This window comes from Microtus pennsylvanicus, chromosome 10 (assembly GCF_037038515.1).
Source record: "Microtus pennsylvanicus isolate mMicPen1 chromosome 10, mMicPen1.hap1, whole genome shotgun sequence".
Classification (NCBI taxonomy): Eukaryota; Metazoa; Chordata; class Mammalia; order Rodentia; family Cricetidae; genus Microtus; species Microtus pennsylvanicus.
This window is the reverse complement of record NC_134588.1, coordinates 69,550,243-69,563,503: the sequence shown is the minus strand read 5'-3', so window position 1 is coordinate 69,563,503 and position 13,261 is coordinate 69,550,243. Positions and strand designations below refer to the sequence as shown.

The 13,261-nt window shown below is 47.1% G+C and overlaps 1 protein-coding gene across 3 annotated transcripts in view; it reads left to right on the top strand.

The window, feature by feature from the left end:
- Positions 1-13,261, top strand: part of Rarb (retinoic acid receptor beta) — a 649,902-nt gene that overhangs the window by 554,271 nt on the left and 82,370 nt on the right. For all 3 annotated transcript variants that reach the window (XM_075988633.1, XM_075988632.1, XM_075988634.1), the window contains one exon: positions 9,470-9,611. In XM_075988633.1, the coding sequence (XP_075844748.1) occupies positions 9,470-9,611 (142 nt within the window). The remainder of the gene's footprint in view (positions 1-9,469; positions 9,612-13,261) is intronic.

The following is a 13,261-nucleotide window of genomic DNA, read 5'->3' as shown; positions in this document are numbered from 1 at the left end:
AACTTTCCCCTTGCATCAGGGACCTATTTGATCTCCAGTCCCGACCTCGTGCTGACATAATGTAGCTGCTTTAATGTTAAAGATCAAGAAAGAGGAGCCTGTGGGTGGAATTCCAGCCCATCTCTTTGCTAATTTGATGCGAGAGAAGGAGAGTTGGGATAAATCGCTAAATTAGCATTTCTGCTTGAATTTATGATAGCGGAGCTTTGCTGCTGGAAATATCACTTCCGTTTCCTTACACTGAGAATGTTCTGGGGCAAGGAAGTGGGAGAGGGGACCAATTGAGAACCAGGTATAATGACACATCTCTATCAAGCTGTCATAATGAGATGCAGATTTCTGTGCTAGCCTAATAAATTAATTTACAAAGAAGAAGAAAAGGATGTTGGTGGTTGTTCATTCCTTGGCTTCTGTGCTGCTCTTGCCTTTCCTATGCTAGTGTTAGAGTTGCTGGTACCCTGCCTGCAAAAGGAACTGCCTTGGGGAAAGTTACACACAAGGCAGTGTCCCGCTGTGAATGCCCCAGCAGGCTGTGTCCATGGCTGGGAGCAAGATGATGGCTTGCTGAGTCTGCCCCTCCTCTCTGCTGGAGCATGAACAGGTGTGACGCACCGACAAGGAGAAGAAGGACTGTGCACTGTGGACTTCCACAGATCACAAAGAAGCAGTGTTGAGAGAACACCAAGGCGTGCCCAGTCTACACAAGTGTCACTGGCCAAAGCCACTAGTGGCTTCGAAGGACAGGCAATGCTGTACCCTCCCACCGACCACATCTGTGTTGGGGGCTATGACATGGGGATTGATGCCTTCTTATGTCTGACTGTCACCCGGCATCAACATGGCTTTTCCATACAAGGGTAGATTCCATTTTGAAAGCTGGATCTCTGGCAGTATTTTCTAGATAATCATGTGAGATTCTGCCTCACCAGAGTAGTGTTTGCTGTTGGCTGCTAATTGCTGAGCTTTTGAAGGCATCAACATCAATGCCTAAGTTGCCTCCCTTTTCTGATCCTCATGGTGCATCTGACTTTTTCCCTTTAGGATGGAGTCACGCATAAAGGCAGGGAGAAAAATTATACCAGAAAGACTCCAAACTGGCCTTGAAAACGCAATCCACTTGAGACGGGAAGGGGGGAAAAGCCTATCAAATCATGGATAGTCAGTTTTTTTTCTCTACTAATTTAGGTCTTTAATGTCCTAAAACATTGTAAGTCCATCATAATTATTGGTGTCTGTGAAAGGGCTTTGAATTATGTGCTGTGTGGGGTTGCCATGGCAATGTTCAGTATCATTGAAAGTGTTAGGATAGAGCTGAGCCCTGCCTGTGCTGATGGCGGAACACCGCATACCAGACTCGGGGATTTTAAAATTCCTGCTCTTCGGCGAAGAGTTCTGAAGTGTATTAGAGTGCATTTGACTCTGTTTCCTTTCCCCTAACATTTTTGCCCACTCCTTCACAGTCCAGACTGGAATCTTTAATTTAGGTGCAATGAGCTTTATGACCGATACTGGGGGCGGGGTAGGAGGGCACTCGTTCCTGATTTTAGCTATGTGTCTTTTTTTTCCCCCAGTAAAATAACGGAGAATTTAAAAGCTTCAAATTCGTTGGCTTCTTGCCCTGTTCTATTTAATGTAACTCTGATAATAAATTGGTAGCCATGGGAAGCACTGTGGAAGAACACTAAAGAACCAACCCGTGTCATCTAGAAAACAGATGTCTTTGGTTGGTTTCAAGTAAATCCTCAAGTCCAGAAGTAGGGACCGCTCTGTGACTCCTATGAATTCTTCCATTTTAGAAGGTGTTCCACTCGATGAGGTAGGTTACCTTCATCTTCAAAGTCTCATGAGGCAACAGATGGGTTCCCAGCCGTCATCTTTAGAACACGTACCCTGTTGTGCTAGAGTTCTTGGGATAATCATTTGCTGTGTCCTTGACTTTCTTTTGAAACTGTTCTGAGCCTGGGTGGCTCCCAAGTATAGTCAGGGACATCCAGAGGTCACAAGTCAGTGTCTAGGTCCTCCTGGAGTTTTGCTTTATTTTTCTTGTCTCGGGAAGAGAATTTTATTCGACTATGGAAAACTTCAGCGTGCCTGCTCCTTCCCCGGCCCTGGCCTCCCAGAGTTCCCTAGGCAGGAAATAAAGCCCATAGTAAAACTTTACCAAACAACCTCTGCAAGCTTTGCCTTTCTGGCTCTTGCTGAGGTAGTGTAATTTCTCAGAGGTATCTCAAGGGAATCCAGGGGAGCCAGTGTGACTGCGGAGACTACTTAATTCTGTCTGATCCATAGTCTTTTAACCACCATAAGGTCAAGCAGAGGAGCCCTGAGCTCAGGAGAGAGAAAGCCCAGAACACCCTGGAAATGTTTGTCTCTCTAAAGACATTCTGCAGCATGAGCCTCAGCAGACCCTGTGAGACCAGAGGTTTACAACTCTCCCCACCGTTCAAGAATGGCCATTTCAATTAGCAGGCTAGCGTTCTTCCTTAGTCACAAACCTAGAGGATTGCTCCCTGTCCGCTAGGTCAGGATTATGATAATTAAACTTTCACGAAGCTTCATCATCTATAACCACTGTTTTACCCAATGTCATACTTTGGAGAAATACATTTTTTCACCTAATTTACAATATTTGGTCCAATTGGATCCTCTTTCCTGACCGTAGGTTTTTGTTTGGTTTTTGTATGAATTACCCACCAGCCTGTTGCTCTATAGGAGATCTCATTGTGTGCCTAAGCATTAGCTCTGTGCCCTTCTTGGGATGCTAAGACTCTGGAATTGTGAGCCTTGGTTGCCACTGTTGCAAGTTCAGGCTCTTAGCCAAGAGCAAAGGCCTTCTCATAGCCAATCAGAGTGAGTTTTAATTAACTGGGGGCTTAAAGGGACTGAGAGTGATGGACCCTGGGCCCAGGGGAAGTTGATCCCTCCGGGACGCTCACCTGACAGGGTCCAGGGAAATGCTGTATTCTGGTCTTGTAGGAAAATTAGTCTACATATAGAAACAGTGTTCAGCCTGAGTTGGCTGGCACAGCCTTCCTTAAAACAACTGCTTTGGGTGCCTCTCGAAATGCTGATTTTCCCGTGCTAAGTGTTTCACAGAAGTGTCTGGTAAAGAGTGTTGGAAGGGGGCAAGCAGAACTGACATACTCAGTTCTTGGTGAGGGTGTGTGAGCCTTCCATGAGCGGCATCCCAGCTGTATTTCTAGAAACCACATCTGCTGCCCACGGAGCCCTTCCACCTACCTTATATTGCTGTTCATTCATGTTCATTAAATTCCCAGCCTGGGACCAAGTCCTGGTAGGGGGTTATTTGCTTATTTAAAAACAAACAAACCTTCCCGAGTCCCTCCCTCTGGGGCAGCTGGGCTTCCTTCTGTGGAATTGTTCCGCCTTCTAGCCACAGGCAGTACCAACACTGACTGGCTGCTGGCTTGGGAGTCTTCTGAGCCTCACCTCCCTGCCCACCAGCTCAGAAGGAAACGGTCCACTTTTCTGCTCTTCCCCTCCCTCTTGTCCATTGTCTTTTCGGCTGGATGGATAGATCTTCGGTTGCCTGCCTGCCCCACGCCTGCTATTAATAACCTCCTAGATGCTGTCACGAGTAAGCTTCCACCCACTGTGCGTGTTTTCTGTTTGTTTAAGGCAACATGTTTCCTGGTCTTGAAACCTCGCTTCCCAGAGTGGCCAGGAGATTATCCCACAGTCTCTTCCTGCTGGTGGCAGGTCTGGGAATAGGAACTGTTGCCTGCTGCCCTCAGCTGCTTGTGGCCCGGGTGGTCACGCCACTACTCTTGGATTGAGATGGACTTGGAATCTTTTCCTTTTAGCGATGGAACAAAACACCTAGGTTTCCAGGATCTTTCCTTCCCCTTTGGACCCCACATGGTATAGAAATTATTTGGGGCCACAGCTCAGCTCACACGCACGGGTTTGCTCCACTTCGTTTCTGCTGCTGTGATAAAAAGGAACGTAGGGGACAAAGGGTTTATTTCAGCTGACAGTGCCAAGTTACAGTTCGTCACTTCAGGGAAGTCAAGAGAGCAAGCACATGAAACAGCTGATCACATCCCACCCATCGTCAAGAACGGAGAAATGATTGCATGTACGCCTGGTGCCCATGCATTCTCCACGCTTAGTTTAGAACCCCTCAGATAGGGAATGGTATCACCCTCAGTGGCCTGCGCCTTCACACATCCACTAACAATCAAAACAATCCCCTCACAGAGATGTGTCTGGTCTAGCCACTCCCTCGCTGAGACCTGTTCCCAGAGATTCCAGGGTGGATCAAGTTAACAGTTAAAACTAACCGCCAAGTGACCCGCACTGCTTTTGGGGTGCATTCCCCTGACCCAGTGCTCTCTGTGACTTAAAAATGGTGCCAGACTGCCTTTCTGAAAAATAAAGGTTTTGCTCGATGCGTTTCTTAAACCATTATGATATGTACTATGCTTGGTGCATTTCTTAAACCATTATAATCTATACCGTGCTCGGTGCCTTTCTTAAACTATTATAATATGTACCACACATGTCAGCCTGATTTGTCAGCTACAAGGCTAGATACCACTCCCTCTCTGAACGGGGCAGTGTGACACCTCACAAACAGCCATGTGTGATGATTAAACTCAAGTCAGTGATGGCCACTACCTCCGAGGAAAGATTTCCTGGCTACGCACGGTCTTTTCTTGGCTGGCAATGACCAGCTCAGGTGTTTTACCTGTATATTGGTACCCAGATCCCTACAGCTACTGAATGAAAACAAAATGAAACAAAGTAGCTGTATGGTGAAGTCAACGACTTCCTATTTCCTGAGCAGCTTTAGACAGCCATAATTCTGACCCTGGACTAGGCCTAGAAGAGTCCAGAGTCACCCTAGCCCATGGTTGGCATTCCTTCAAATCCTACTCAAGTCTGAACACCCAACCTTTCCTGTTGTCTCTTATGCACTCCTGCCATTCACACTGTGCTCCTGCCCTGTGCCTGCTGATCCACAGAGTCCTTTGGGAAAGCATCCGCTACACACAACCTACCCCTTCTCTAGAGCCCAGACCAAGCCGTGGGTCCCCTCCAACTCATTCGCATTCTCGTTGTTTTCGTTACCCAATCAGAATTTTTGTTATGACCTACCATGTGTTGAATATCATGCCCATCTTTCTCACAGCCTGCTTCCCCTAAAGTTCTAGCTGAGGCCAAGTGTCATGTTCTTACCATGTTTCCCTGTAGCATCTTTAACAGCTGTCACTTATCGTCGTTTCTTATAGATTGTGTTAATTGCTTGTTTGTTGCTGGGACAAAGTACCCAGACAACAAGAAAGAAAGGGTTCATGATGGCTTGGAGCTCCAGAGGGCTATCATCCATCAGGATGGGGAAGCCATGATTACAGGCTGGGAAGTCATGGCAACAGAAGCAGGAGGCTGGTCACACTGTGTCTAGGCTCAAAAAAGCATCCAAAGAAGGTCAAGTGGGGTTAGGCTGTGAGACCCCAAAGCCTACCCCAGTGATATATGTCTTCCACCAAGGCTCCCCTCAGTAAAGGTTCCAGAACTCCTCCAAACAACACCACCAAATGGGGACCAAGTGTTCAAATATACAAGTCCATGGGAAACATTGTATGTTCAACCCACAACACAGACTGAGAAAGAACCATTCCAGCCCACTGATTGACACGAAGTTTCTGAGTCAGTGAGTCAGCGAGTGAACACAGAAACAGCTCATGTAACTGGGAGGGCCTCCCCCATAGGGATGCAGAGATTGGCTGTGCTCGTCTTTCCAGTTAGAGAAACCTTATTTTAGTTACAAAATGCGTGTATGAATTCTCCCATAAGGAAACAGGTCTCCTAATAGCACTGATCACTCACCAAGCTCTTGTTATAGGGGAGATGTGCTGTGGTCGATACTTAACAATATTGGTCCGAGTGGGTAGGACCTTAATAAGCCTTGCTTGCTTGTAGCCAATTCAGACTTACCTGAGACCTTAGCAAAGGTCACAACAGTACTTAAGTGATAGAGTCAGAATTCAGATACACATACTCTGAACTAAAGCCTACTTCACAGTTGTAGGCTAGTATCTAAATCTTACATCAGCCTCTGTGGGAGATAGCGAACTCAGGATAGCATCCAAAAGCTAAGAGGAAAGACGCGGCCCATGGATGGGGTGGGGGCTCTAGAGCCGTGGCTTGGAAGTATTAGAGGAGAGAAGGTGACCCAACTTCACATAACAAAATATGAACAGAGGGGCCTGGTACTTCTTCCCACGAACTTTATGGATGAGTGAGTTCAAGCTAGTTAGTCCATTGAAGGTATGTGGGCAGAGAAGGATATTTGAGTATCTTTTGTGTGCGCACTGCAGACACTAGAAGTGAGCCAGAGCCACGTCCTTTCCTAGGCTACAGGTGAGATTGAAATCGTCTGAGCAGAGTGTGAGCACTCTCCAGCGTGGCTAATAAATGCCCATGAGCCTTTGGGTGTCTGTTAAGCTTCTGGCTAGTATAAAAACAACCACTACTGCCCATCCAGGTGGAAGCTGTCTCTTTCCCTAGTCTTGTGACACTGCCCCTTCCTTGACCACCCCTGGTCTTCACTCCAATACAGCGATGCGTTTGTAACCAGGACGGGCAGCTGGAGAAGTCCCGGTCAACACATCCTGCAGGCCTTGACTGAGGAGCTGTGGCCTGCTTAGGTCACAGGCACAGTGAGAAGGTGCCTGGCAAGGGCTTGAGAGTGCCCAGGGCAGGGCATTCTTGCTATCTCTAACCTCTGCTTTCTTCAGATGCAACCAGCTCCTTCATCGTCCCAACTTCAGTCTTTTTGGTCTTTTCTTTCTAAGTGTCTTCCCTTGACTTGCTTCAAGAACCGCTATATGTGGACGTCTAAATCCCATCCTTTTAAATCCAACTCCAATTATATGAAGCCTTTCATTTCAAGTTAGACATATATGTGGTTCTTAAATCACACTAAATCTCAAGATAAGAAACATGTGTTTCCTCTGAATTCCTCAAAAACAAAAAAAAAGCCTTCAGTAGATACTGATGGGCCCCCGATACTCATTCATGTCCCATCTCATGAGGAAATGGGGTGGCCCAGGGCTCCACACCTTTGGTAGACTTCCCATCGATGGGGCGAGAAATTCCATCTGAATATTGGCTCACTGAATTGTCTATGTTTATGCTGCTGACTTCTCCAGCAAGCTGGAGATAAAACAACTCCATCTTAAATAAAGTGGAAGTGGGAAGGGTCCTGGAAGCTGAGGGCTCTAACAGGGCTGAGGCTTATGCCACAACTGAGGGTGGCCGTGAGGGAAGATGTGGGTGATACAAAACCCTGCATGAATCACAGGCAGTCCCTGTTTACCCAGCACACCGATCAAAATACCTCCCAGCGTGTGTCATAGCCAAGGGCTCCGCCACACTGGGGATGATTTCCTGAAACTGAGACCCGCTGACACCCAGCAGAGCCTGATCTGGAAAACGGAGAAGTCCTATTCAGTTTCTATCAGTGTTTGTGAGCCACACTGATGTGTAATTCGTGATACATAAAGTTCTGTAACTCTCCCTCTCATTTCCCTTGCACATCTCAGTGCTGTGCTCCACGGCCACCAAAAATTGAAAAATTGGCTGAGCTGAATATTTGGTATTACCAAAATGAAAAGGGTACCCGTCTCTCATGTTCTTTCTGGCCAAGGAGCAATGTAGGATTTTTTTTTTTTAGTGTTGAGCTTCCGGGACCTCTGGGAACAAACGGTGCAGCACAGCATTCTGACACAGAGCCCACACTTCTCCGCTTCCAGGACCTTTGTAACCTGTTGTTTTAGATTCTGAGCATGTTTGTACCATCAGAGGAAACAAACAAACAAACAAACAAATAAGCCAACCATGTTTTCTTGGAAAATGTGTGTGTCTGGACTACTGACATCATGACAATCTTAAACCAGATTTCCAGGCCTTTACAGTTAAACCTTGCTGGTAACAATGGGTTTGTGTAGATGCTAGAATCCTAGGACCCATGTGTGAAAATCCTGAACAGCGCGCACTCCGTGAGTGCTGTTGGCTCAGGAGTTGAATGTTGGAAGTTGTTAGTCAGGCTCCCGCCTCCCGCTGTGGTAATTGACTGCAGGCAAGGTTGGGCTCACCCGGGGAGACTTGTGCTCCGCTCAACAGATTTCCTACGTTCAGGAGAATGGCTGCCGAGCGGTGGCAAATCCCACAGAGTGCCACACTCTTCAAAAAAGAGCAAAAGTTCTCTGTCAGGCACTAAGAAGAGAGCAAAGATGGGCAGGCCAGCGTTTATCACCTGCTACTTCCTCAGTGTTGATTAGAACAAGCAGCACCCCATTAACCGTGTCTGCAGAGAGGTCTGGTAGTAATTGGGGGAGGGGGCAGAGACAGGAGGCCCCTGCTTTCTAGCCTAGAGTCGGCTTCGTTTTGTGAGTGTTTTGCACAACTCGGGATACATTGCTGCTTTTCTCAAAGTATTCTCCGGAAGTTACAAAATAATGTAAGTCATTCAGCAAACGTGTGTAAATAAAACCAAATACAAGTTTCGTGTAATTTATTCATGAGAGAGTAGATGGCAAAGTCGGTTGGAAGGATGACATGGGGATGATGTAGATAGGTGGTGGGTAAGGAAGTAGACAGGCAATGGTGGCAGACACATATACACATACATGACGTAGCAAAGAAGAAATGATTGCCAAATTAGATGCAGGGCTCATGATGTCCCCCACAAGGCAATAAAACAATATCCCTAAGGATTGGTTTTCCTTGGGCAGAAGTTCTCCATGCTTGAACCAGACTCATGAACGCTTGCCCGCTTTCCATAACCTCTCTAGAGAAAGGTGTCTGCTGTGCTGGCCAGGGCCATTCTGCTGTGACATTCATGAGCAGAAACCCGTCTTTCTAACTTGTTTCAGTTTGGGGTATTAAACATTTACTTTGTGGTTTAAGCCATTATCTTAACGGCTACGATATGGCACGAAATTGCGAAAACACCTTGTAGAAAACTTCTCGGGTATTGCTAACCCTTGCGTGATGTGCACAGTGTGTTTGGCAAACGTGATGCCTCACGCACTGGCTTCCTTGGTAGTGGGTTCCCTGAAGTTGTTTCGGCCAGCTGAAGAGCTAGGTAGGCTAGCTGAGCCAGCGTGGGCTCTCGCTTTGTCTTGGGGTTTTCCAAGCAAATCAGCTTGGTATTTGTTTTAGTAAGACATTAACAGTCGTCTCTAGTTTTGACTAAAAAGGCCTTTGGGGCTTACCAAAGAAAGAGGCCAAAGGGTGTCAGGATCCTGTGAGTGCTGGGCACAGAGCCTCTGTTCTTTATAAGAGCAAAAATCACTCTTAGCCCCCCGAGCCATTTCTCTGAATCTGGGGTTTGGGGCTTTTGCAGTGGTCCCTTTATCAGTAGGCAGAGCCCAAGATGCATCCCGAGGTGGGTTTTGGTCTCTCATGTTTGTTTATCTGCTCATCTTCTTGCTTGCAGGGCTTTTTCCGCCGGAGTATTCAGAAGAACATGATCTACACTTGCCACCGAGATAAGAGCTGTGTCATTAACAAAGTCACCAGGAATCGATGCCAGTACTGCCGCCTGCAGAAGTGCTTTGAAGTGGGAATGTCCAAAGAGTGTAAGTGGGATCCCCTCCTTACCTTATCTATAAATATGTTTGCTCAGCTTCTGAGATCAAATCATGAACAGTGTTAACACGCAACATTCCGATAGGACACTAATAGCATGCTGCTATGGCCAGGTATAAACAGAGATGGCATGAAGATATGAGAGCCAGGACGATCTCCTGATCAAGCTTGAATGGCTGTTGATGAAAACCAGGTCTTAGGTGTTGTGACTGCAGATCCCAGAAGGCTTCCTGACTGGGTAGGGCTCCAGAGGTAACAGTCAGTACGGCCAAGCACACCTTCTATGCCCTCATCCTGACAGTGGCAATAAGGGCCTTTGTGGCATGGGAATGAATGAGATGAGAAGCCAGAATACTCGTGTCTGTACGAATGGTCTGTGTGTAGATGGGAGACACGGGATACGTTTGTTCTAGAAGGAATGTTTGGGCACTGGGGACACTGACATTTTTCTCATGTCAGGTTAGCTTTCCTCTTCTAAGCCATTCCTTCCTAACAAGAACAAAAATATTTAAATAAACTAAAAACTGCTTATTGGGCCATAGACATCTGATAATAGAGAGTTGACTGGCTTTGCATTGATATAAACGGGTGTCATGCATACAGAGTTTTTCATTATTGATATTTTCTCCTTGATGCTTTTACACAGAAAAGAATAGGGCGGTGAGTGACAGGCCTAAAACATCATAAAGATGTGTTCCAGGTAAAAGGCTTGGGTAGCAAGCTGGAAAAAAAAAAAAAAACCATAGGGGTTTTCCCAGGTGAATGGCTCGGGCAGCGGCCTAACAGTGTCTCAGGGAACTGTCTCAGGTGAGACTTGGATGACGTTGCCACTTTTCTATTCATTCCATCACCTCAGGCTATGTTGGAGGCTCACTGTAGAGGAGTCACTAGGCAAGGTGCTAGCCAGGGACCCTGGAGATGCCTTTGTCCTCCAAGAGCATGGAACAAGAAGCCGGGTACCCATCCATGATTTTACTGTGCATTAGAAGAGTTGTGTTGTGAACTAAAAGCTTTTGTTAAAAGTTTGATCTGAGCCGGGCGGTCGTGGCACACGCCTTTAATCCCAGCACTCGGGAGGCAGAGGCAGGTGGATCTCTGTGAGTTCGAGGCCAGCCTGGTCTACAAGAGCTAGTTCCAGGACAGGAACCAAAAAGCTACGGAGAAACCCTGTCTCGAAAATCCAAAAAGGGAAAAAGAAAAAAAAGTTTGATCTGGGAAACACAGCCCTAAGGAGAAAGCTGGGCTGAGGAAGAGAGCCCCGGTGGCTAGCAGCACTGTTCCGAGGACACTTGACTTCTTCTGCTACCAGTGCCAGGAACTGCCATGGCTCAGGAGACATGCACACACTTCTTGATACTGTTCCTATACCTTCCCCTTCTTCATTGCTTGGGTTTCTGCCCTTCGGCATTGGGATTGGCACAGTTAATCTTACGCCAGCTGGCTTTCCATCCCAGCCACAGTGCTCAGTTCACTGCATGTACCTGGGCCAGTCTCAAGAGGGATAATTCAAAACTCTTGGGACAGATATGCTGTCCTATGCAATGCATGCATACCAGAAAGCTTGTAGGCGCAATGAGAAGCCATCTGCAGGACAATGGGCCTTCTAGTGGAAAGGCAGGTGACAGAAAGCAAGCTCCTGACAGCAGCCCTGGACTGCAGAGCCTGCCGACCCTGTGACCTCTGCCTCCACGGGATTTAATTTGTTTCCCAAGAGTTACCCATTGTGGCCTTTGGAGCTAAAGGCCTCTTCATACAGAGATTCCCCAGGAACAAGCACGGGCTAGGCAGCCGGAGAGAAGGGATGGGTGTGGACCACTCCCCTCTGGGCAGCTCTGTCTGCAGAGCACAGATCAGGTGGCTACTCATTACCCAGCCACTCGATCTGTCCAAACTCCTGAGCTGGGGGTTACTAGCGAGCAAGGAACGTGGAGCCGTGACAGGGATGTTCATTTAGCTTAGGGCTGACCTTTCACCCCTTCACCCCTGCTGGGAAAAGCCTGAAAGGCCTTGCTATTCACAGAGGTGACACCGGGGGTATCACCTGATGTTCTGGTTTTGGTTTTTGGTTTTTGGGTTGTTTTTTTTTTTTTTTGGCTTGACACCCATGCCATGTTATTACCTGGGTGACACTTGGCAATTCACCTGATGACTCAGTTTTGGTCTTGTCTCCATGGAGGTCACATGCATTTCTGTGGGAGAATGTTAACTCAGACTACGGTTATAAATGCGTAAGTCAGATGTGAACTTGGAAAGAATCAATAGTTTCGTATTTATTTTGTGTGGGCTGAAGACCCGTTTCCCGCTTGGATTCCTTAAAAACCTGTATCCGCCTTCCCTGTCAAAACCGGCAGCTTCGTTGGCAATTAAAAAAATAATAATGTTTACACCCACAGGAAAACCCCAGCTTCAACTCTCAAGGAACTTATCATCTTAATTAGATTTAAAAATACAGACACGGGAAGAAAATGGGATCATTATGTCCAACCACACAAAAATAAATATGTTTTTCCTAGAAGGAAATTGGAGAGGAAGTAAGTACTTGGAATACAGAAATTGAGAGTCTGATAGAGTATTCTTAAAGCTGAAACAGAAGCAGAAGGAAGCAGACAAACATGAGAGCTGTAATCAGTTATCCCACACCATACATAATGAAGAGGATCCCTGGAGTAACAGAAGCTTCTGGAATGTTAGAACTGAAAAAGGATCTTGGGGATTGGTTTCATTTGCTTGACACCTAAGTGCACCAACACCCAGAAGGACCGGCAGGTCATGCCAGCAATCCCTTCCTGTGGAAAGAGAACGCCAGGTCCAGCCTGCCTCTTTTCCTAACCCCATTTCTTAGCAACTTTGTTACTTCAGTTCCAGCCATGGAGCTTGGGGATTTGTTAGAGCAGGGGAAGTGCCTGGGGTACGGCCAGTGTCCCCCAAGGGTGGGGAACAAAAAGCCAGGTACCCCAACCATTGCAAGAGCTGTTAATGAACTAAGAGATTTGGATTTGGTTTGTAGAAATAGAATAACGGGGAACAGGGAGAAGCCTAAGCCTGAATGTCACTTGGATGAAAGTGACAGAGAGACTTAGCTGACAATCAGCCACATCACTGAGAGTCTACAGGAGTCACCGGCTCACGGGGCTTGGGCTCCTTTTCCTTCATCCTATAGCAGTTTGTTGCTGTCACCTTCCTGGGTGGGAAGCTGTTCCCTGTGGCTGACAAAGATAGTCACCAGCAGCTCCAGGCTTGCCTTCCTGGGGGGGGGGGGGGGGCTGAGAAGGGGGGAGGGAGGAAGAGAGGGGATGAGGGAGACAAAGACTTGGGTCATGATCATTTCACCACAAGCTATGCGGGGTCCTGTTAGTCTGATTTGAGTCATATAGTCATATACTCCTTTGGGAACACATGGCTGTCTGCTGTCTTTGTGTCCTATGCTGCCCCCCAAGCCCAAGGCTGAGGTTTACTCTACCTAAATAACTGGTCCAGAAGCAGGAAGAAGCTATCCCTTAGCATGTAATCAAAAAGATAGGAGTGAGCAATATAGCTCAACGGAACAGCCCTTGTCTTGTGTGCCTAAGACGCTGGATTCATCCCCAGAACTGACATGACATCAAGTCTCCTATAGACACAAATTCCATAGTGCTGATCC